Here is a 26,024-nt window from a genome sequence, read left to right as displayed (position 1 = left end):
TGGTACTCACCGCCTGCATCTGTAGCCGTTTCCAATCCCGCACCTCCATGGTGGTCGGTTTCTCATCGCACAAGAGAGCATCGATCAACCCCTGTTGGATGAGCACGTCCTTTACCCTTGCCTGCCACAAGGAGAAATTGCTCTTACCATCAAACTTGTTGATCTCCATCCTGATTGTTCCTGTTTTCTCCATCTTCAGTCTTGCTCACCACCACTGCAATCTGCGTCCTTGTACCGCCTTTGCTCTGATACCACTTGTTGGGTGGATGTCTGGCCAGGACACCACCTCCCAAGATCCTTTCAGTACCACGCGATGCAGCAGGAAGAAAGAAGAAACAAAACAAAAGGAAAAACAATCAAAATACGTGGATCAGCCACAAAAGGGCTCGCCTCCACGGGACATGCAAACTTCACTATGAAAAGAAAATTTTACAAGAGGAGACCTCACCCTCAACCCTTGTACACCCAATTCTCTCTCACATGAAGTTCCCCTCACAAAAGCTCTCTCTCTCTTGGAGACCCCCCTGAACCCCTGAAGAGCCTGGCGACCGCTGTCCAGGAGCCTCCTGCTCCTTCTCTCACAGCACACCCGCGCCTCTCTCTCTCCACGGTTCGTACGGCGGCGAGAAAACCCGAGCACCCCCCTTCTGTTCGTTCTCAGGCCTTTTTAAGGCTTAAACTAGACTTAAAACATGATTAGAAAAGGGTTAGGAATCCTAAACAAAGCCAAAAACCCCTCCGGACCGTTGGATCAAGACCGGGATCTCTCTGGGCCATCCGATCGCGCTCCGGTCCATGGAATAGTGCCGTGGACCGCGAGAAACGCGTGGGAAACGCCCACGCGGTCCACAGGCCGCGCCGTGGACCACCCGGCCCATGGTGGACCGGGGGTGGGCCAGCAGGCCGCTGGGTCGCGCGTCCCGCGCGGGCCTGGGTCCCGCGTCCCACGCGGGCCTGGGACGCGCGTCCCGCGCGCCGCCGCCTGCGGCCGCGCCGCTGCCGTCCGCCGCCGGTCGCCGGCGGTCCTCCGCCGCCTCGATTCTCGTGCCGACTTCAAAAGCTCGTATCTCCTCCATCCGAGCTCCGATTCAGGTGATCTTGGTCTCGTTGGACTCCGTTTTTCGCCGCGAACCTCACTGTGGGCTCAATGTGGGCTGAATCTCGAGGCGTCAAATCCTAACACTTTCAAATAGTCCATCATAAAAATACTGGACTAACTGCCACTTGGATACACATGGTGGGGATATTTTCTAATAAGATCCTTTAATCTCTCCCATATTTTATGGAACATTTCTCTATCTAATTGAAAAAAACTAGTTATGACTTTTCTTATTTGATTAGTTTTTTCTATAAGAAAATATTTCTTGAGAAACTCCCCTTGAAGCTGGTCCTAGGTTGATATAGTCATCGAATTCAAAATATGTAGCCAATATTTGACTTTGTCTTTAAGTGAGAAAGGGAATAATTTCAACCTAAGGGCATCATCGGAGAAGTTGTGAATTTTGACAGTTGAGCATATCTCAAGAAATTCGTCAAGATATTTATAAGAATCCTCGTTACTAAGTCCATAAAATGAGGGTAACATTTGAATTATACTGGACTTAATTTCATACTGGGTCACCTCTACGGGAGGTGCCTGTATATATGGAGAGTAAAGTACTCCTTCAATTGCCTAGGTGAATTATTCTCCTGATTTTGATCTATTTGTCTACGTCTCTTGGCTCTAAAGATTCTTTATAATTCTTGATCAAAAGGTTGAATTTCTGATCGTAGCAATCTACGACAAAGCATACACCTTACAATTTTACCTTAGAGCAAACACAGAAAGTTTCAGTTTTTATAGATTTTATTTTTTTGAAAATGAGAGAAGAGTGAAAGAAGTCTACAGAGAAGAGCCTAAGAGTCCTTAATCTAAGAAGAGAGGAGTTAAATTTTTTTTTTGGTCAAACACTTACTCAATCAAATTTCTATCCTAGATTATCCAAAATCTAGACAGCTCCTAACTGCCAAGGCCGTCTTAGAGCCTTCCAAATCATAAACCAACTAGCTAACTAGCCAGGTAAGAATAAGATCGGTGGGAGATTTTCCGTATTTTCACAACGGATCTAATTAGAAAACCACCTTTCTTCGGGATGTAATCCCTAAACCCCTTTCTTAAACACCAGTCAACTAGTCAATCCTGACCCAGTTCAACTCTTCTGAGTGCCTTGTCCTAGTGAGCTCAAACACCTTAGTGGTCAACGTCTAATTAATTTTAAATTAGAGGTTTAGGTTATGCAAGATGAAAGATGTAGTTTTTGGGCTAAGAAAAGGTGATAAAATCCCTATCTTATCTGATTAATAGGTTAAGTGCTCTCAAAGTTAATTATGGAGATGCAATGCAAATCAAATAAGGTGTCCAATCAAGTTAGAGATTTTATTTTTATATTTTTGATTACGCTATTTTAGTTAAGTGTTATGAAATGTCAAAAAAAAAATTTTTAGGGTTTAAGGTTTTATCTTTTTATAGCTTTTTTCTTTTGATTTTTGATTTTTTTTAGATGTTGCAGAAAAGTAAGTTTAAGTAATTAAGTCTAAAAAAAAAGTAAATCACTAAGCTATAAAAAAAATAGTAAATTATTTTAAACTATTAAAAAAAATAAGAAATCTCTAAGAATAATAAGTAGTAAGTTAGTTATGCAAAATAAAGTAATTATTTTAACTATTCAATTAAGACAATCTAGCTAGAAAGCATAAAGATCTACCATATAAAAAGTAATTTAAAGCAAGAAATAAAAATTGAAAAGCAGTAAAATATATTTTTTTCTTGCTCCCTTTTTTTTTGACCTGTAATAATAAGAAGAAAATATTAGAAAGCAATTTAAGAAGGCAAGAGAATACAAAACAACGTAATAAAGATTTTTTTTTTCAAATCAATCGTATCAAGATCCCTGACAACGACGCTAAAAATTTGATACACCTTGTCATGAGGCGATCAAAGATAATTAAACTAGTCTGACTAATAATATAGATGTGGTGAGACCAGATATCGATCCACAAGGATCTCGAGCGCTTGTTTCAAAAGTGAGATTAAAATAAATTATAGAAAAATAGTGACGGTCTAATTAACTAAAAGATTAAACTAACAATTGCAAACTTAATAATATAGTGTAGATTCAAGCAGGAGAAGAAAGCCTCAAGATTTTGATTTCACTTTTGCCAAGTAGATGTATTCTTGACTTATGCAAACAAAAGATATGAGATCAATCTAGATATAATCTATCTTGAAAAAGCACAACTTGTATCCTTTTGAGCATAGGCTAGTCAGGGTTGATCCCCTACTTGGGAAGGAACTCACGTTGGAGACAGCCTATCTCTCGAGAGCACAATCTATATCCATAGATCACGGCTTGTCTCGAGAGAGAATAAAATGCTCTAAACGTGATTCTTAATGGAAATGGAAAATCATAACATATAAGAGAATAATTTCTCTTATTGCAATAAGAACGGAATACAAAAGTTTGAGAAATAAAAACAAACTACTCAGTACAAAAGCTTCCTCTTTTTTTCGCGTTGAACAGAATTAGCAGCGCATGATGGAGCTGATTGCTGGAATCCTGGTGCTCGCAAAAATGCCCAACTGCAACTTGGAAGGAGGATGGAAGTGGAGAAGAGGGTGGAGGTGTATAGAGAGAATTGATGTGAGAAGAGATGGATAATGGTGGTGGCCGGGTGGTGGGATGAAAAATTATTCGGTGCATCTTCGCCTCTCTTTAAATAGAGCTTCAATCCGTGTTAATTGTGCCTTTGTTCTCGCATCCCAAGTGTGTCCTGTATCTCAAGCCCGTCTGCCGCATGCAGTCATTTCCGCATGCTGCGTGACTATCCATTTGTTTGAGTTTCAGTCTGCCTCACATTTAATCCGTGCACAAACAAACCTGTCCGCCGTGAACCTGCATGCGTCCATTCTTCCATTGCTTTGAAGCCTGCCAAAACACCCCCATGCGCTCCCAGCTTCCGCGTGAACTGCTGCCCGTTTGAATCCCATGTGCCAACCACATGAAGAAGCCCAGCCGCACGTCAAAAGTCCTCCACGCATCCCACATCATTTTAAATCCTTGAACTCACGCCCAGCCAATGTTGTGTTTTCCCTCTGTTGCTTTTAAGTACACACGGGTCCCACATCATTTAATGCTCTTAAATCCCTCTTGTTTCAAAAAGACTTTATTCTTTTGTTCTAATGCCGCATATGTCCTTTAATAAATAATTTGTTTTAGCACCGTTTTGCATCCATGTCACGCCGGTGTCCATATAAATTAATTAATTCCAATCTATCAATTTTCTGCAAAATAAATCAGAAACCATCAAATCTTAATAAACAAAAAGTAATTGATAAAATTGAATGCTTTCTAATGACTTAATTAAAGTATTTATCAATTTCCTCACACGATCTCTCCCTATCTCATCATGTTCCATCCGCGCATTTCCCTTTTCTCCATATGATTTTTAACCACAATGTTAAAGGTTCATGTCCTTTGCAATTTTTATTATTTACTCATATAAATTTTATTTTTAATAAAAAATAAAATAACATGTTCATTGCACATGCCACATTCTAGTATAAGCTAATGAAAGAAAGATATGAATTGAGTTTAAACTGGCCGTACTTCAAGTGCTGCATAGAGAACTTGTCACTGGCTGTATCCTTTATTTCGACCAAAAGAATAGCATAGCTGCAATAATAAAGAAATTGGAAGAAAAGAGAATAAGGGCTTCATGATAAATGAAATTATTTCACTTGCACATCAGAAAACATTAAATTTACTTAGAAAATGAAATTTGATAAAAAAAACCTGTCACAATCAAAATCATGACAACCTAAAATAGATATAACAAGAAAATACTTTACTATCCACAATAAAAAAGAGACTAACCTCAATTATATTATGGAGTATATATGAAATGCTGAACCACCCCCAACCAGATAGTTCGGGGTGTGCCGAATTGTACCGATGGCCAACCAGTGCAGTTCGGGCATTCTGAACAAAATGTCCAAATGCTCGTGAAAATGGAGCAAGGGAAAAGAAAAGAGGAAGAGAGAGAGGAGAGGAAGAAAAGAGATGGAAAGGCTAACGGTGGCCTGTCGAGGCCACAGGAGGATCACCGAGGCCACCAAAGGGCCGTCGAAATTTTCAGGGCTCCCACGGTCCTCTATGAGAGAGACTAGAGAGAGATCAAGAGAGGGGGAGAGAGAGGAATGGACGGAGGGGAAGGCAGATAAGTGAAGCTGGCAAATTCATTATTGCCAGCTTCCCTATGAATCGAATTTAAAAAAAATGACAAAACAAGGGCAACCCGCCTTTGTTTCGAAATTATGAATGCTGTGGGTGGATTTCCAACATCCAATGGCTACGGCGGCCTCCCTGCCACCTTCTCTCTTCACTCCTCTCACTCCCCCTCTCTTTATCTCTCTTGCAGAGGACCGCGGAGCCTTAAAGGTCTCTGCGGCCCTTTGGTCGCCATCGCTGGCATCTCCATCGGCCTTCCTTTCCTTCTCTCCCTTCCTCTCTCTTCCTCCTTGATTCTCCCTCATTTTCATGTCAGTTCAGACATAATACGATCCAATAAGGGGCATGCCAACTCGTACCGTTGGCCAGCTAGCATGAGATCCAGCTCCAAGTCCGCAAATCTTGGAGTATAACCTAATTGGGGTAAGTCGTGTTATTTGTTGTTATGGATAGTAAAGTATTATCCATTGTAAGATACGCCGTACCATCTTGAATCGGACAGTATAGGCATATCATATCATATTGGGGCTAAACCAGGACCGTATGGCCCCCTCGGGTCAGAAAAATAAGCAAAGCGCTCTGAATCAGATGATTCAAAGCAATATCGAGGCAATTTGCACCAATTCAGGCTCGATGCTGAGCATGTTCTCCCACACTCACACCCCGCACATGACGTGCTTATAGAACCTAGGGGCCATGTAGATAGAGAATTGGGCTGAACCCCCCGCATACAAAGATGACTCCGATATCAATAAGAAGCATTGCCCATCCACGAGATTTTAAATGTTGGCTTGTATTTATATTAACTATCTATTCCATATTTTATTTTTCTTTATGAATATAATGATATATGTACTTTAACTATATTTATCATTGACATTATAGTCATTTTGTAAATAAAAAGTATGCAGAAAAGGAAGCAACACATCGAAGAATATCAAAACACCTCAAAAAACATCAAATTCATGTTTAAATTACTCAAAATCTTCATAAAATATCATTAAATATAAAAAAAAACCTTGAGAAAACAAAAATAATAAAAATATTGCGTGCCGGTTCTCACCAAGTCATACTGAGTGTCGGTATCATATCAAACCAGTGCTATACCAGATTGGTGGCCGAGTGATATTGGGCCTACTATCAATTCAGCCTATCTTGATTCATTATGACCTGAAACACAAAAAATAACCTCTCTGCATGCGGGGCTAAGGCTGTAATTCTGATTATCCCTAGGTGCTGCAATGGCAAGAGCCTTCTCATTGGGCCACCTCAATTATATCAAAGATTGGCTTTGTGAATCTAGTTTGCCAATCATTCTTAAAAAGTGCTATCAATTGCAAACTGCAAGAAGATGACACCATTGACTGCAGGCATGGTAAGAGATGCACTTTATTATTTTAAGTTTTTTTATACTAGTTTTCAAGGGACAAACTACCTAACCACAAAGCTGAAAGATAACCCCCATGAGACAATCAAGGTCTGAAATGAATGCATTGATTGCATGGTTATCACCATAGAAAAGATTAAAGGCATGTGGTATAAGAATCATATAGAAGCTCTCACTAGCACCAGAGTTTATAAGGAGAGGCCATGCGCACTATGACAAGAAAGAGGTATTACATAGCTAGAGGAGGAAGAACTAATTTGCAATCGCTTCGTTACCATCTAAGTATGATAATTACATGTCCAATCATTAATACCAGCAAAAAGACCACAGCAATTCAAAGTGGATCCTTAAGAATTCTTTGATCAAGCCACAAGAACATAAATCTACAAGAGAAAGCATATGAAATAGATAGATGCCAAATGACATTGAAAAACCACAATCTAGGATGATAGGATTGATCTTCAAATATGGACTATAATCTCATCAAGTTGCTCTGGAGATGGTAGTAATTAAGCAAAAGTGGCTCAAGAACAATCTACTGCAAATGTCACTTCAGTTGTAAAGCCTCTGCAAGATTATGGTATGCCTACTTGGAATTGCTGCTGGAAATAGCTAAGTATTACTCACGTAAATGTACGGTGCTATGTGGCAAGTTTGACCATGTTTCTCATTTGTCTTAGGATGAAGAAGAAGTCAAATATAACCGACCAAGGAAATTGTTTGAGCATGTGCTGTTGAAGGTATAAACTTTATACTCAATATACCCACACTACACTCTTTTCTTCAATTTATTACCAGATTATAAAATTCTCTTTATATGTTCTAAGCCATAGACATAATCATTGACAACAACAAAGAGCAAGTAGGCATGTACAAGCTTAAATAACAGGGCATGAATATCAGGTCATGTAATGATGTACTTTTTATATGCATATGCAGAATGTAATACATGGATGAGAAGTTACAACTGCAGTATGATCCTTCCGATGTTTAATCTCATCTAGCTTATTCTTTCATTTAATCAATTATTTCTTCAATGAATCAGAGTGTACCTCCAAAAAGATCACGACTGTTTATGGAGAAAAAAAGCAGGAAAACTATTCATCTTGTGACTCAAAGTTAGCAATTTTCCCACAAGTTAAACCAATATTCACAGATGGCACCTCTCCACTCAAGTTACTCACAGTTGAGTGGAAGATGGTTACCCGATCAAAGTAACTTCAAATTCGAACCAGGATATCAAGCAATGGTCACTAGAGCGTTAGATGCTAAGTCCTTAGCAAATCCAGAAAATCTAACAGAATCTATTTAAATAAGTACAAACAATCCAAGGAGAGATCTTGATGCCTATGGAGCAGGTCTAATACGTAAATTTTGAACTGAATGCCTTTAACCTTCAAATTTAGATCTTCAACACATACACCTATATACTTAGTAAAACCATATGAATAAACTTTACAATTTGAGTTTGTCTCCCCCCTCCAAGGGTGATTCTCATACAGCGGATATATCTAAGAAGAACCCATAAAGTGTTAGAATTATTTTCCAGGAGTCAATTATACAACATAAATGTGACAAGCTTGCAGAGGTAACTATTATCATAGTTTCCATGTATCCGAAAAAAAAATAAGGATAAAAATGAAATGCATTAACAATTCAAATTTCAACCTAGGCATTCTAAAGAAAAGTCAATATTGGACAATATAGTTATGACTGAGGCCCCTTTCAGTCATACCTGATAAAAAATGATTAGAAGTTTCAAAACAGGCATAAAATCATTAGAAAAGACTCACAGAGTTAACAAATTTAGAGATGGCAGATATGGATAGTTTTAGTGGCACTGAAAAGGGGTCTGAATTTCATGATTAACATTTAATATACCAAAGAATTTATAACCTTGATATTTATATATGCACTATAAGAAGCTTCAGTAGTAGTGTTGCATAAGATAGATGTGCACTCTTGTTAAACAGCGACTGGCAGCTTGACAATGTGTCCAGAATCTGGGAATTCAAATAACGGACAAAGATCCAAACAAATATTTTTACAAGAAATAAAACAATCATAATTTTTAGCCTTCAAAATATTTGCTTTTGCCCATTCAATTATTCCAGAAGTGTACACTTTGAATCTTCATTCTCATTCATTCATTTTTCCCATAATTCTTACCCTAGTACTTATGTTAACTCCATCAAGCTATAATCTCTTTTTTGCCTTCAATAGAGAAACCCAACATTTTTAAACTTTTCAAAGAAATATTTAAATATTAATTAATTAAATTTAAGTTTTAGATGGGGAATGGCTTGCTATAGTACATGTTTAAGTTGTGACAAACTTATTTTGTTTATTGGAATTAAAACTAGTTGTAGAATAATTGGAACAACAATAAGCTGATTATGATGCTGAGGAGATGTTGAACTTAGGCTAAAAACTCAAAGGAGGAAGGGTATGTCAGAGAAACCGATTCTGGCAAGGTGGAAACACCCACTGCAGCATCTACAATGCAAGATGTTAGAATAGATAGGTGGTAGTTGGAAGAGTAGAGGTAGATCACTCTCTTCTAAGGCCAAAAACACCACCATGGCTGGCCACTCTAAGGATACACCTCTCACATGCTCGCTCACAAGTCCTAGGACTCTATCAAGAAAAGGGGAGAAAGAATAGAGAAAAGGCAAGAATAAGAATTCTTACTAATCAATAACTCAGGTATCTCTAGTAAGATCACAAGAGAAGCCCCACTTGGGATATTTATAAGCAGTACAAGGAGACTTTTCTTCAACCTTTCAATGTGGAATTCCAAGTCCTATTCTAACTTAAAGAATTCTAACTATTGATTTTCCTAATAACATGAAAAATTCTCAAAAACATAAAAAAAAAATCAAAACTTCCTAGAATTAACGAAAACCAAACTTTGCTAATAAGACAGAACTCATATTGGGTTCTGTAACCCATGCAACCAGGATCCAAGACCCATGCGGTCAGGACCTGTAATCCATGTGGTGGCATCTATGTCCTAGGCACTCCGGCATCATACTCTCCTAGTTGGAGAAGACTCATTATCGAGTCTATATTTTCTTTGTCTTCGTGATCTTCATAGTACGGCAATAGGTTAGCCACATTAAATATTGCAAAACTACATGGTCTCTAGAAAGTTCAATTTTGTAGGCATGATCATTGATAGGCTTCAGAATCTTCAAAGGAGCTATCTTACAGACTTTGATGGCTGGAGGCAATAGTGCATCAGCAATATTATCCTTGTTATGTGCTAAGTGAGGTATAGCCACTAATGCTGTGGAAGGAAAGTCTGTGAACACACCACCAATTGAAAAGTTTGGATTGTCAATAAGCTGCAAGTATTCGGCTATAGAATTAAAGCTATAGTTGTAGTTAGCATCCATGGTGACGATGGTGGAGTGCTTGGCTACCTTGAAGAAGAGTTGATTATTGATTGTAGCATTCATTATCCAAAGCAAATAGGTCTTGCTATAATCCCCATTTACTTTGTAGGAGTAGCAGAGCCACCAAACATCTAGACAATCCTTAATTTTGACTGAACTAGGCTGGCATTCTTACAATAGAAGTCTTTGTGCTTTCCACTCGGCTTCTTTGTACTCAACAAGAGAGTAGTATTTTCACTTCCACTTGCTACGAGGAACTCAAAAGAGGCTATTCCTCTCTCTCGGTACAGCTCATTTTAGAAGGCTAGAGGTTGTCCTAGAGAGGGCGATGAGTTGGGGTACCTCAACGGGTAGAGAGAATATAACGAACCTATCAGCCTATAATAGGAGATAGAGGCATTGTAGCGAGTCTGACTAATACACATCTAAGGGAGTTAGGGACTACTAATGTACTATCATGAACGAAGTGAGAGGAGTCTAGGCCATAAGAATGTATTATCATGAATGAAGTGAGAGGAGTCTAGACCACAAGCCTGCCTTGGAATGAAAGATAATTCCAAATCAGCTTTTTGGTTTAAGCATTTGCTCATACAATCTCCCTAAGGAGCCATTTTCATTGTTACTATACTAGCTATTAAAGTTAGGTCCACTTACCTAGGACTCAATTTTGGTACCAATCCATAATGGTTAAAATTGAATCTTGAGCCTATTAATGAAGCGAATTCAATGAAACAACAATCAGTATCATATAGAAGTGGCCGAAGCACCTGCGCAAGCAGGTGTGGATGAAGCAGAAGCGAGAATGTTGGCTTGAGTAATGCAAACATTGGTGAGAATCCAATGCCCCGAAAAGCCGCATCTATACCTTTTTATGTGTAGGGATGTTCAAAAATGGGAAAAAGCATCATTCGAAAACTCGCGTTAACTCGTTTTGGACCACCTTCGACTTTTGAACCAGTTCTCAACCCCCAGCATAGCGACTTTAAGGAAGCAGCCATGAAGTTCATGTAAGTACCCACTTTTATCCAACTATTTGATACACGAACTAAGTCAATTCAATTAAAACAGGATGCCCAGCCTTTTGGAAAGGGTAGGGTGCAAAAACAAGTCTTTCAATCATTCCATGGCTTCAGATCAGGCACCACGTAGTGGGTGGGACAAGTGTATCATTATGTCTTTTGAAGAACAAACCAATGCCATGATTTGGACTTCCTAGCCCAACCAACTGGTCCCCAATACAGTAAGAGACTTCTTAGGCAACCCTCAATGATGTCGCCAATGATTTGCACATGGATCTCAAGGCAAAAGCCCTTTCTTTTTCCTGGTCATATTGCCGTACAAAATTGAAAGCAGAATTCCACCTCTTATGTAACGACGCTTGAAAAGAGTATGCACGCTATGGCAACACATCATTTGATGCTTTTATTTTGACTAATATTTTCATAGAAATAAAAAATAAAAAAAAAATGATTGGTATGACCCATGGTTTAATACTATGTGCATCAAAAGGTGGCACAAATTCTAAAAGGAACTAGGATTCTAGATTCGATAAGGTACGATAAACCTTTTTTTGATTCATTCCCATCCAAGGACTGATGTCATTATTCTATTGCATATATATTTCCATAATGATGGTGTTTTTTAGAAATCAAACTTTGTTGTTTAGTGACTTGGACTAACCATCCCTTATAAGGTATCATTAAAAGATCATCAATTCCTAATGAAATAGATATAGCAGTGGCTTGCTGGAAACCCAAAGTCTTTACTTGAGTTACAAGCAAGCTGAACCCCCCCTTCACAACACCTACCTTTTTTCCTTCGTGAGGTGGGTGTCCTGCTTGAAGCAAGAGGAGTAAACATCTTATTCATTGAGTCAACAAGATCGAAGTAGGAGGTTTCCAGCCCAGCAGTTTATGGAGAAGAGGAGAAAATTTGAGGAGAGGAATAAGAAGAAGAGAGGGAACCTCATCATGGCATGCTGGAGCAGGAATTCAATCTGCAGTTGGCGCTCATCATGCCAAAGCAAAACAACCATTTTTATCAAGATTTCCTCGAGAGAAAGTGTCCTTTAAAAAGGATAACCTCCTTTGTTTCACTTCCATGTAGATAAAATCTATTGGATCGCATTTGAAGAGCAGGAAGAAGTAAGTTCTATGGACAATGAAAACATTGCATGTATCTGAAAGGTCAACTACCACTTGCTGCATTCTCTCAAACTCCAGCAGCCATTTTGAGGAAGACTCTTTATGGTTCCCTTTGCTCCAATGTCTTCACTGGCATTCAGTTCCATTTCCTCAAGTTTGGCAACAAAATGATGGATGCTGATAGTCTGATACTGTTCCATTCAGCACTAGTCTTAGTACTTGTTCTTTGAGAGCACTACAGCCAGAAGTTTGAGATCCTTTTCTCAAAAGTCTTTCCATGTCAGCATCATAATTTAATGTCATCCATCTTTTCTGCAATCCTTTAGATAACCATGAGTAGCATCACAACATCACTGCCATCAACACTTCTTGTGTTGATCACTTCGATCTCCAAAGTTGTCTTTATTGCAATTCAAATCTTCAACCAAAATAGTAGAACATATGGAATATATGCTGATTGTTTTTAGGGCATTGATAGGCAATTTTAATTAAAAACCAATTTCTTCTCTACAGACTTCTGAACTGAAACCACTTTGTAGGAGAAATTTTTATAGTGCAGACCATTGCCAAATGGATACAAGATGGATTCATTGAAGAACTTGTAGTTTCTTCCAAGGTAGCCCAGTTCATCTACTAGTCGTAGTTGCATGAAGGTCATAGGGAGTGTATCGACATACTGATCCATGAAAGAATCTATATTCAGCTGTAGCAGATTTTTGTTTCCTTCAATTGAGAAAGGTTCTGAATTTTCACTTCCACTTGTCTCATTCATCTTGATACTGAAAACTTCCTTGCCTGTCTTTAAAATCTTCAGAATGATTCTGAACAACCTCATATCCATTATGATGTAGTATCAGTCCAATAACAGCACCACTAATTGAGTGCCTCAGAGTCACAAGAGCCAGATCTTCTTTTTCAGCAAGACATAGGTAGCATTCATTGCTTAATGTACCCAACATTGTTGATTCCAGTTCTAGACCATGATCAGCAATATCTGACCACTGATGCCAAAAGAAAATCCTCACATGCATGAGGTACTTGGAATATCAAATTTTGGCTGGATTCCTCCATCTTGCAATGTGGAGTTGATTTAAGGTGGAAGATGTGGTGGCGTAACCAATTTTCTTTGTTAGCTAACATGGTCTTATTCACGTTTTGCTGGACCATCAAGGCTTCACCTTTATCAGCATGGACTAGCTCTTCTTTGCTCGTGTCTTCCTCATCCCACTTGACTAGCTAATCTTCTTGTTCCTGTTCTGTGCACGACTCTTCTTCCACCAAAGAGACAAGCTTTCTATTTGGGCAGTCGAATATAATATATCCAAACCTTTGGCACTTGAAACACTTGCAGCAGTTGGAAGCGATGGTGTTGGAACAGCTAGGGTTGCTGAGGATACCTTTATCCTTCTCGTGAGGTGGTTAGGAGGTGTTGGCTTTAGACGATGCTGACATTTTTGACATGGAACTTCTCCGGTTGGATGCCCCATCTCTATACCTCAGGAAGTATGAATTACTTATTCTTAGTTGCTACTTCTCGACTTTTATTACCAATTGTGTCATGTCATTCAGCATCTAATAGGGTTGGAGTTGCGTGATTTGCTCAATTTCAGACTTCAGTCCTCCAAGATATTGTGTTATACTTTGCTCTTTGAGCTCCTTAATGTTGTACATCATGAGAAGTTTGAATTCTACAATGTACTCTTCTATGGTCAGGTCATGCTGTTGAAGATTGTGGAGCTTAAGGAATTTATTCTAGCGATAATCATCAGGTAGGAACTTATGTTTGAGTTCATAATGCATCCTATCCCAAATTCGGATCTTGCCACATTATTCATGCTTAAATTCTCGCTTTAGATTTTCCCACCAAATTGATACGCACTTCTTAAGCTTGATGGTGACTAGCTTCACATGTCAATCATCAAAAATTTCGTTAAGCTTGAAGAGTCAACCAATAGTATAGGGCCAATCAATGGACTCGTCAAGTTGCAGATATCCTTCAAAGTCAGGGATGTCTATTTTGATACCGAAGTTGCGATGGTTGTGATATGATATATTCATTCGTGTCAACAATGGGTATCTTCTTCGCTCAACGAAGACGATTTTCTATTGTAGAACAGATTGAAATTTTTCACTTTTTCATTGGAACACTCAGTTTCATTATTAAAGAGTTCTCTATCAAGATAGTGATTGGAACTTGATAATGTCGGCATTCACATTGCTCTCGTTGTTGTCGAAGCCACTAATTTTCTTGTTGAAGTTGTTGAAGCCAGTGGTGCAGTTCATCTAATTCAATGTCATGCACATCTCATATATGTTCAACATGATCTTCAATGTTACAATGACAAGGCAGCATCTTGAAGCCATGCTCTAATACCAACTGACATCCGGGAGGTGTTAAATTTGGATTGAAAACTCGAAAGAGGAAGGATATGTCAATGCAACCAATTGTGTGAAGTAGAAATCCCACTACCGCATATACAATGCAAGGTGTTAGAATGGACGGATGGTAGTTGGAAGAGGAGTAGAGGTAGATTACTCTCTTCTAAGGCTGAAAACACCATCTTGGCTGGCCATACCAAGGATATACCTCTCACACATTTTTGCTCACAAACTTTAGGAATCTACTAAAAAGGAGGAGAGAATAGAGAAAAGGCAAGAATAACTCCCACAAGAGAATTCTCACTAATCAATAACTCAAATATCTCTAATATGATTACAAGAGTCGTCCTATTGGGGTATTTACAAGTGGCACAAGAGAACTCTTTTCTTCAACCTTCCAATGTGGGGCTCCAAATATTCTAACTATAAGAGCCTTAACTACTAACTTTCCTAAGAACATCAAAAGTTCTCAAAAAAAAAGTTCGCAAAAATCAAAATTTTCTAGAATTAACTAACATCAAACTTTCACAACAAGACAAAACTCATGCTGGTTCCACGACCCGTGTGGCAGGGACCTGTGACCTATGCAATTAAGACCAGCAACCCATGCCATGGCACGTGCGCCCTAGGCACTCCAACTCCAGTTTAGCAATGTTAAACAGGTAAGGACTCTTTCTATAAAAGTCCTAGAGATGCATAGGCATGGCTAAGACCATCTCTGATTTTTGGAGATTGATTTTGCAAAACTCTAACGTAGATGTCTATTTTATAGTACATAAGATATGCATATTCGATGTGCTTTACAACTCTATACTTTCTTTCTTCAATCACAAAAAATGCATCCTGCAGCCAATATGAGGACTGCAAGCATGCATCCCAACACTCTGAAGTGCTTTTGTAAATTAGTAAGCTGGCTCTTAACACTTGGACATAAATTCCATGGTTTCAGATCCTAAGATTCTGATTTAGGACCTTTGGAAAAACTTCTACATTTTTTGTAATAAGGAGACCCTCTTCCAATTTCTACAGATGGAACAAATCATCACTGAATTTTTGAACATTTTCTGGGTGTTAAAGCATAACTAGAAATCTGGCACCTTGCAGCTATCAACAACTCCTCAACTTTGGATGAACAAATGATTCTGTTCCAGCTTTCCATTTATAGCTAGAATTTGTAAAATCATTTGTATATGGCAAATGATTTGGTGACTAACCATATTTCATATCCAGGTGGGTGAGAATATGTGGGAGAATGCACAAGGGTTCCTATCATTATCCAAAGTAATATGAGATTAGAAGTTAAATATCTAGGATGTGATGCCTAATACATGCTACTACAGGCTTTATAACCTTGACTGTCCATCAGACAAGAAAAAAATAACTTGACTAACCAGATAGTAATTGATTGCCAGTTCATTTCTGATACTCCACTAAACTAGCAAACTACTTCTGCATCTTGAATGATTAGAAATAATTTTATGACAGAAAATAGCATGAAAACATTCTAAAACAGTGTATATAGGAGGCAAGTTTGATGAGTATCAAAACAAGGATTATAATATCTGGAGAAGTACAAGTGGATGAGATACACAGTGATAGGTACATGTTGGGGAAACCTAAAGGTGAAATGCATAAAGAACACTTGAACCGGTGATGCATGGTCAAAATGTTGGGAAACCAAAAGAGTGGATGCTCCAAGGTTAAAAATAGTGGAGAAAAGGATGCTGAAGCAAATATCACATAAACAAGGATAAAGATAGGAATTAAGAAATCAGAAAAAAGCCTAAATATATTAGTTTATTATCAGATTATGATATTTTGATTATCTGCCATGTGACTTGAAGAGGCACCAAGAAAAAGAAATGTAGGTACAGGTAGATGGGGTTAGATGGGGGGTAGGCATCCAACGGATGAAAGTATCACATAATTTTAACAGGCTTGATGACAATTTTGGCTCTTGAGGAAAACAAACAGCAAAAAGGAATTCAAGTACCTAATAGAAAATGGTTGGGGCCAGAGAGGACAAAATACCGATAAAAGACTCAAGAAGATATACTTTGAACCAAATTAATTTAAGAAAATTGTCATGATCCTTTGGCAGAATCAATATCATTTTAAAAAAAAAATTGCAGGAAAATAACCGAACATCTGTTCAAAACAAAGAAAAGAATATTGAGAATATATCTACAAAAATCTAGAATTTTGGGAGACAACTAGAATGACATATATGTAATAATAGGAACCAGTAATCTCCTGGGAGCATATGTATCAAGATGGATAACAAAAGCCTGTAAATCACACCATTGTGCGCTTTGAAGCCAAGATATGTAACATAGTTATATTCACAGTATCGGTATGCATGATAATATATATGAAATAATTCTGCAAACACATTGTGCAATGCACCTTTGGCAGCAGAAGGGTAGAAAAGGTGCTGAATGTCAGAGAGGACTCACCTGGAAAGACCACTGAAGGCGGGCAGGACTTCAATATCTTCAACAACAAGAAAAAGTCAACATCAGCAAATGTACTGCAGTGATAATGTGATGTGTCTTTTAAAATTTTAACAATGGCAGCCAACCTTGATAACTCAAGGTAAGGAAATATGGAACCGACTGTTAAGATAAGGTTTCCATCAAAGAAATTTTCATTCCCAAAGAAAATAACACATATATGGGCTGTAAAATAAAAAACAAACTTTCATTCCCTCTGTCTTAGTCCACATCAGAAAATACAAAATCAGAGATGAAAAGGCTGAAGCAATGATAACCATAAGTAAACATCCTTAACTAATTTCCTCAGGTTAGGGTATATGGAAACAACTGTTAGGATAAAGTTTCCACAATTAATCTATGCCTTAGCATCAAATCTAAAGATGAGCATACTTTTCAGAAATTTAAGCTAGGAACTCAAACCAAGTTGTAAACATCTAGATAATAGTTAAGCATCCATCAATCACATGTAATATTACATGGTTTATGGTTGTTAAAAGTAGCAGTATAGCTTGTTGTAGTGTAATTACATTACAACACATACAAATTTAGTATCAGTCTGCTATTGTCTCTGTACATATGGATTGTATGGACAGAGAATATCTGTCCTGCCTTCCTTTTGGGATTTTGTTGCTTACAGCAGTCTTTTTTTTCTTTTATTGTGGCATGAAATGCCAGTTGGCATGATTTCTACAAGAAAAGAAGCCTTCCCAAAACCACTTGAAATTGGAGGATTTTAGAAGATTATCATATTTTAGAAGGTTATCATCCCCTAGAAGGTCATTTTCCAAGATTAGTGTTTCTTACCTTCCATCATTGTATTTGATGCATTTTTCCATTATTTGTATGCAAAAATGTAACATGTGTATAATCTACAAGAACAATCCGCAAAGTTAGAAAACATCCATACCTAAAGTTAGGTGTGCAAAAGTTAGACACACACTAAGACATTAATAAGAAAAGAGAGTACCTTAACATAGTGAATCAACACATATAATGCAACGAGGGCTTGTACCCTAGTCTAAGGATAGTTGTTCTAAAGAGGCATGAAATAATTACTGAAGTACTCATCCATACCAAACAATTACTATAATGTGTACCTGTCAGTTGGCGCATTAGATAGTGCCTATCTCTGTACTGTCCATGCCAGATCATCTTGTTCTATATCTGTTTACATGGATGTATATCAAGATAATTGGTATGTAGGATATATTACCTACATTTCTATATATCAGTTCAGAACTTCATTTTTGTGTCTAAAATTCCACCTATGTACTTTTATTAAGCAATCAGAATTGGTCTATTTTAAATAAATTGAATAAAATATCATATCTTAGCTCCCCAACTACAGTCCTTTCTATCTTGCATATCCCTTAGCATTGCAGTCTTCATGAAAAACATGTCATACCAGTAGTTCACCAGCACTGGCACAATACAAGAAACTTTGATATATCCCATAAAAATCTTCAGTTTTTTTTTTTAAAAAAAAACTAAATATGGAAGGTGGAGGCAAGAAAAGACTGGATGGTGGACATATAGATGCATAACTCCCCGCAACTCTGATTTTACAATTACAAAAGTTTCTGTGAGCCCAACCACATGGCCAACCACATGGTTGCATGGTAAACTTTACAGCACCATGCAACCAAGTGACCAGCACAAGCGCAAATGGCTCGCATAATACTAATACATCCTAAAGTTTTTCTTGCACTAATGCAAAATCAAGCACAAACTGAAACAAGTCAGAAAAAATAAACCAACAACCACAAATAAGTAAATAACAGCTATTTACCTATCAAATTTAGCAAATACACTATGACAATGCCAAGCATAATGAATTCAACAAGAAAGAAACCATTCTTTTGTGCCTCTAGATAAGTAGATTAACCATTCTTTTGTGCCTCTAGATAACTAGATTGTGTAATATTTGATAATTGCACTTATTACTATGGTAAATAAGACCATAGTTTAAATGCATCTTTATCTAGATTTCTTTTCAAAGTATAAAAAAGTATACTTTAAGCCTGAACTGTATTGTTGGTTTGGATCAAGAAAACAAATAGTGCACCAACTATACATAAACATTTTAAAAAACATTTAACTGAAAAGGAATATTTAAAGAGAAAAACATGGGGAGCAGAACATACAAGGAGTTTACAAAGACATTGACAATGAGATAAGGTTACCAATAATCTATAGGACAACTAGAAAAAAAAAATAGAGAAATTGATACACTGATGGGAAAACAATTATGACCAACCTGTGTGCCCCATAAAAGTGTTTAAACAGGTCCTTCCTCCCCACAGCTTAAGAGTTGTATCATTCAAACCTAGATAGCATATAACAAATCAGTCATATTATGCTGCTTCTTAACAAGAATACATATATATACACAATACAAATAATTATACATACCCATGCATGCAGACTATGTTAAGTACTTAAGATGTCAATTTAAGTCATAATCAAGTTCTTCGGAAGCGTTATAATTAAATTGAGGCATTTTCTACGTGTCGATGGGCATAACTTGTTTTACCCTTTTTTACAAGTTTTTCACTTTTATACTCACTGCTGCTTATTGTTTGTTGCAAAAGTTTGCCAAAGCTTAACCTCCACAAGAAAGGTTGTATACCACCAATCTCATTAGTAGAAAGATGTTGTATACAATTTAACTGAAGGAACTAGATCTAGGGTTTCAGGTTAGATCTTGAAATTTTTTCAAGATCAGGCAGCGGAAGACTAAAATAAATCAAAATTTATCTTATAAAATCGGAGAATCCCTAAATCTAAGATCCTATTACATGATTATTACATGGCATTAAATCAGAAATTAAAATATAAAGAGCAAGAACTACATGTTGATCATATCAACATGTTTCTATACTACATCTAATGTATGTAAAATATAATAGATCAGATCTATTAGCTTGCAAGTTAGATGTTCTAACTTTGCTGATCTGGACTTGAAGATGATGTTGCGAGCCGCACACACGTCCGACCTCTAGGAATCGTCCACATGAGCCCACGAATCACGATCAGAAGTCCTGATCCAGAAAATCAGCACAGTATGCTAGTACTGCACTGATCCTTCTTCAATGGTCGATCAGATGTCTCCTTCTTCTTGATTAGGACTCTTCCAAAGATGAGAAGTAGAAGAAGGAGTTTTAAATCTGAGACACTCTCAGAAAACTCAAGATGAAGGAAGGGAAGAGGTGAACACAGCAACCCTAGAAGAAGACCCTCTTCTTCTTCTCTTTGCTCTCACCTAGACACCTAGTTTTGTATCTATTGTATCTCCACGCCCCAACCTTCTTTCTCCCTGATTTTTGCACGCCCCAAAGGTCTCTCTTTTCTCTGTTTTTCACGAAAATTTCATGAAGAAATTCGTTTTAAATAGAGAGATATGATAGAGTCCTTATCTAGGTCAAATACCTAGTCAAAGATTATCCAAACATGGCAAGACAAGAGGCGCCCAACTCTTGGGCGCCCCCTTTTTCTTTTTGTGGGTGGACCACCAGCAAAGGGCGCATATTATGTGCCATAAAAGCCACAAAAATCCCAGAAAAAATCTAGATAAAATCAGTGCCATAAGGAAAGAGTTTTGGTTTCCTAAAACTCTATCTCATAGAATTTGAAATCCAAACTAATTCTTACTTTGACTTGATCCACAACCACTTTCCATGTAAGAGAGAAAGAAAGAAAAGTTTTGGGCGTGTGTGAAGACCTGGGAGAGAAATTTTGTCGCACAAAATAAGAGAGAGTGGGCATGGGATAAGAGACAGTGGACGTGGGGGCTAAATTGACGCAAGGTGGAATCCTAGTCTTACTAGGATTCAATCTATGTCTTGTTCCAATCTGGTTTCTCAAACCAAATCAAACCAAAACCAAATCAACCCAATTAAAATAGGCCTTAACCCAATTAAGAACCTAATTTAATCAGATTAAATTAGATTTAAATTTGATTTAAGTTTCTAATCGAATTAGAAATTAGGTTGACCCAAGTCCTAATTGAACTAGGACTAGTTTTTTCTTGCACTTGGCTTATCCAATAAACTAATTGGACTTAATCCAATCAAGCCCAAACCAAATCTAATTAAACCATATTCAATTAGACTTAATCTCAACCCATTGGCTTAATCAAATTAAGCCAATTAGCAATCGAATTGCTAATCGATCCTCCTACAACACTTGCACTAGGTTAAATGTTAATCATATTGATCGTTTAACCCTAGAACGATTCTTAATCGTTGATCAACCATCCGATCGGATCGTGAACTCTAATGTGCGTGACCTCATAGGTCCGAACCTAAGCCGGTAGCACAGGAACAAATTTTTGTACCAATCGAAATGACCATCTAGCAATGGTATCCGATGGCCGGATAGGTCGAATGTGTAGAACAATATTCTTAGAACCCATGCGGATATAGTTTCCATATAATTCATCCCCTTGACCAAAATGCTCATAGGACACCTCAGAGTTCAAGTGTCAACTCTAATCAGGTTGTCCACATTGTATTTCAAAATATCAAATCCATCTGATGGATTATCCTGGCCAAGATTTTGCTAAATTAAAATACAACGACTCATTCTTCTCCAACTCTTGGAGTGGTCAATCCCATCTTGATTACACTCCGACTTCGCAAGTACTTGACTGTGCCCAGAAGCCTTCCGTCACTGAATTAGAAATTCAGTTAGTCCAGTACCAAAGCATAGTGAGTTGCTTGCAAGTCACTGAAGTGATCTCAGGTCTAAGGGATATTTATATTTATATCCCATCAAAGATATTCTTGACAGCAAAATGCTCTGGAGTTGGTCACGTTCAATAACGATGTATCCTTACATCTCATCTGTATGCCATACTAATGTCTCCACACTCCTTGGTTAAGAGGACAACCAACCCATATGGCCTACAGCGACCTATGCTCGATAGAAGCTGTCGTCCTTATTAACAGCCTATCATTTGATCGTGAACAGTTTTAAGGACTAATCGATAAATCCTCTCTTTATCGAATCTAAATAGTTCTAAGGATTTTATCACAACAATGGAGTTCATTAGAAAATGAAAACTTATGATGAAAATGCCAAAAATATATTTTATTTATTAATAAATCAATTACAATACAAGGTTGCTCAACCATCAACAGGTTGACGATTGGCTTTTGAGACATATTTTCCAACATTAACAGCATAGATTATCATAAGTGAAGGTACCTACATTCTTCTACTTCACAGAGATAAAAGTGGCGAAAAAGTTTTAACACCATACTATTAAGACACTAGCATAATTCTTCTAAACACGCATAAACAGAATTATGAAAATCTACAATGCCACAAGACCTAATCCTGATTTAGAAAATAACCTAAAATTGACTAAGATACTCAATCTCTCGAATCCAAGACTTCGCACTAAGAGCCACTATCACTGGAAATAAGCAAAAATTAGATTGCTTCTACCAATTTTTCATCCCATGGTAAAGCTTGGAACTCAACTGAAAATTAAAGGGCAACTTTTGATTATTTGAGGGGTCACATATTCAGCCTCATCTTTCATTGCATGGACCAATTCATGCTAGCCAGCACTCCTCCCTCCCCACTTTGTGCCTTAACCTTTTCTTCCAGCTACCGAGCAACTTCATTTTGTTTGGTTTTTTAAAGTTAGTCACTACTGACATGATGGTGCAGCAACTGCTCCCAAAGAATCATTTGGATCTTCAATTGGGATCATCCAAAACCTTTTTGTATCCTTATTTATCTAAATAATTAGCAAAAGCTTTCATTCCACAAATATAACTGTTGTTCATAGTAGTAATCTCCGTTTTTTAACTATAATTCTCCATTGTAGAAATGTGTGAACTATGTAAGTACCTCATCATTAAACTTCATCTGAAAATTAGGAAGCTCACTAATGATTTGAATGAAAGAGTTTTAAGCAATCTATGGCATACATGCCTCACACATTACTCACACAATAGTTTTTTCAAGTAACCTTGCTTAAGTGGCTCTTTGTCATGACAATTCTCCCAACTTAAACCAAAAATTTCAGAGTTGAATCATCATCAAGAACATTTATATCACCATGTCATCCAAGCTCATCAAATCATTAATCAGAAAACTGTGCTGCCTAAAATTGTAAGGTTTCATCATTTGATGCCTAATGTTAAAAGCAATTTTGGCTTTCAATTAGAGAGTTGCAAGAATTATTAGGCAAGATATGATGTCCCTTCGATCGATTATGTGAGTTTACCAAGCTTTCTTTACTATAAAAGAATAAGATGAATGTAAAGAAACAATGTTCAAATGCCACAGCTTCTAAGTTTGTTGGGTTGAGAGAATTGCCAATTTGAAACGACATCACATATAAATCTACACACTTCAGCAGCACTAGAAACTAGTGGTGACTTTTTGCGTAAAATCCAAAGTAAAATTTTCAAATTCAAAGGGTCGATAGTCTATCTCAACTTCATGATTTAAAGGCTAGAGAATTCTAGGGTCATGAAACTATATATGCAAATAACCATGCTACATGATAAAATTTAACGAACAATTTCTTCCAAATTTTCCATATCACTTGAAAAAATGAAAAAAATACCAGTAACTAGCTCACCACTAGATTGCTTCATAACTGCTTGAACAGCAACCTTATAAGCCTCCCAAAACTCAATAGCATGACCTTTCCACCACCATTGTATTGCACCATAAGACAAGAGCTCAGTATATGATGGCACAGCAACTAGAATTTTCAAAAAGGACTTATAAATAGAAGAAAAGACTGAGTAATTTATCGAAATAGACCAAAAAAAATAAAAAATCAATATTTTGGACTGGTTTCAACATGTATTGTATTTCAAGATCATGTAAATTTATATTGCAGGAGGGGTTGAAGTACAGGCACATGCATTTGCACCTCTGAATGAATCACTTATTTCACAAAAATCAGTGAACACACTAAGCACAGAAAAAGACATCCATAAAGCTAGAAACAACTGAATCAAACATGACAAGTTGCAACAAAAGATAAAAATATGATAAAAAAGATAAGAAATCATTATGATCTCGTGCAGTTAGATACGTAGAAGCTGACTTTAACTAACAACATCTTAAAGAATCACCGGAACATTGTTACCAGTCAATGGATGACAAGATAATATACCCAATTTCATCAACGGTGAGACCAGTGATCTAATACTGAAGTCCCTTCATCGTCTCCACAATCTCTCTCTTGCTCAAGTCGCACAGCAACACGAGAGTGTCGATCCCTCCAGACACAATCCCACCCCCCAGCGAAACGATCCCCTGGAGAGCCCAGCAAGTCTTCCATGGAACGTATCGGTGCTTTTGGTCCAGGTTCGGGGTCCAGAACCTAATCGTCTTGTCCCTGGAGGACGCCGTGAATCCAGAATCGCCACAGATACAGATGCCACGAACCCGATCACGAAAAATCAGAAAAATTAAACAAAGAATCTCGGAGTTTCGATGCCATACAGATGCGACGAACCTGATCACGAAAATTCAGAGCAATCAAACCAAGAATCTTGGAGTTTCGATGCCAGGGTTTTCACTGAAAACCCTAGAAATTCCGATCCTGAACAGAATTTGGGTGATCTAGGAGATGACTTTAAGAAAATCTCAGAAGCAAGAAGATCGAAGCGGAGAATAAGATCAAAGGCTCGCACGTAAACGAGAGAAGAGGGCGAAACAGAGGGAGAGACAAGATAAGATCTACGTCGCCTTCGTGAGCTCGGACGTCGCAGCTGAGGCGGTACAGGACGGTATCAAGCGCCACTAGCGATCGCAGGAGAGGTGTGAGGAAACCTCAGAGGAAGAGCGGGAAGAGTAGGGGAGCTGGGTATTCAAGCGGCGTTTCACGGGGCGTAGCTTTTATTGGTATCGTTCGCGGATCAGATATACCGGAAAATTGATGTGAGGCGTTTTAATTTGGTACCCAATAGAATAGTTCGGCCAGACGTTGCTTGACGCCGCAAGTATCATCACCGTCCATTTCTGGTGAATAACCCATTTCTTTAACCAAAACAAACCCGTAATGGGGGGCTTTGGGTTTTATATTAAACGAAATATTTATCTTCGTTATTATATATTGAACCGCAGATTACTTATACCCATAAATTGTCCCAAACAAGTTTCATGCCAACCCCCGGGGAAACACGGTAAAATGGGAGAAGAGTCTTTGCATGGACCAGGTCAAATCTCGGAGCATATGCACGGCGCGTAACGCGCAATCGGAAATTTGGTGAAGTACAAAGGGTAACGTGGCATGTTATCTACCGTGGGATTTGGCGTGGTCCATTGGACCTGGTCCAACTAATAAAGCCGTGGGATGGCCCTTTTTTTTTTTTCCATTTGTACAAGCTGTGGTCTCCATAAGATAAAGTTAAATACCCGGCTATATTTGAGAAATTTCTGTTGAATAACCAACCACCTTCCAATGATTTCACCCCAAAGGCAGCCTTCCAGATGGTGGTATAAGCCTTTGATCGCCTGTTTGAAATTCTAAGAAATACCCTCAGGCTGAGGAAAGATCAGATGCAGAAAGGAAGCATTGCATTATAGTAAATATGCAATGACATGGAGACAGACAGACTTCACAGATGCTAAAATGGATAAAAATAAACAAAAAAACGATCTTGCCATAAGATCGGTTCAAAGGCAATAAAATTTTCATACAACAACAGTAGGAGTTTTATTTGTTGCATACAACATAAAACACAAGGACAATAAAGCAGTACACTAACTCCAGGGCCAAGCCTCTTCTAATATAAGTTCACAAAATACACACATAATGAAGAACTCCTAACCTAGTATTGTCCCAACTAAAAGGACTCGTATAAATAAAGATGGCTGAAAGGTATTACTCAAGCAAACGTCTATGCTTACACCATGCAATGGCAATTACATACAGAAATATACTTCCCGTAGCTCCACCACCCACAGTCCACAAG

General features: G+C 37.8%; 1 protein-coding gene and 1 non-coding gene across 5 annotated transcripts; one reads left to right on the top strand and one right to left on the bottom strand.

Moving 5' to 3' along the window:
* Nucleotides 1-1,229: 1,229 nt before the first annotated feature.
* On the top strand, nucleotides 1,230-1,336 carry LOC114912689 (small nucleolar RNA R71). Its single transcript, XR_003798441.1, has one exon. It is a non-coding gene; the product is annotated as a small nucleolar RNA R71 (small nucleolar RNA).
* Nucleotides 1,337-3,447: 2,111 nt separating this feature from the next.
* Nucleotides 3,448-25,150, bottom strand: LOC105060050 (uncharacterized). Of its 4 annotated transcripts, none has more exons than XM_073259712.1 (7): nucleotides 24,563-25,121; nucleotides 24,218-24,442; nucleotides 23,672-23,797; nucleotides 19,328-19,396; nucleotides 17,032-17,068; nucleotides 4,647-4,712; nucleotides 3,448-4,321 (listed from the first exon to the last, which is right to left on the bottom strand). In XM_073259712.1, exons 2-7 carry the CDS (start codon nucleotides 24,225-24,227, stop codon nucleotides 4,300-4,302), a joined length of 330 nt encoding a protein of 109 aa, XP_073115813.1. In that variant the 5' UTR covers nucleotides 24,228-24,442; nucleotides 24,563-25,121; the 3' UTR covers nucleotides 3,448-4,299. The 4 variants fall into 4 exon arrangements, with proteins under 4 accessions (XP_073115813.1, XP_073115812.1, XP_073115814.1 ...); XM_073259711.1 differs by having other exon boundaries at nucleotides 24,218-24,562; nucleotides 24,741-25,121; XM_073259713.1 differs by having other exon boundaries at nucleotides 23,672-23,737; nucleotides 24,218-25,150.
* Between the last annotated feature and the right edge of the window lie 874 nt (nucleotides 25,151-26,024).

This window comes from Elaeis guineensis, chromosome 6 (assembly GCF_000442705.2).
Source record: "Elaeis guineensis isolate ETL-2024a chromosome 6, EG11, whole genome shotgun sequence".
NCBI lineage: Eukaryota > Viridiplantae > Streptophyta > Magnoliopsida > Arecales > Arecaceae > Elaeis > Elaeis guineensis.
The sequence above is the reverse complement of the archived record's forward strand: the minus strand, read 5'-3'. Positions and strand labels throughout refer to the sequence as shown.

Coding starts and splice junctions, on each gene's coding strand:
- LOC105060050 (XM_073259712.1), bottom strand. Junction 19,397..23,671: donor AGTTATGAAGCAATCTAGTG/GTGAGCTAGTTA, acceptor TATGCTATCTAG/GTTTGAATGATACAACTCTT. Junction 4,713..17,031: donor GCCTTCAGTGGTCTTTCCAG/GTGAGTCCTCTC, acceptor TTATTATTGCAG/CTATGCTATTCTTTTGGTCG.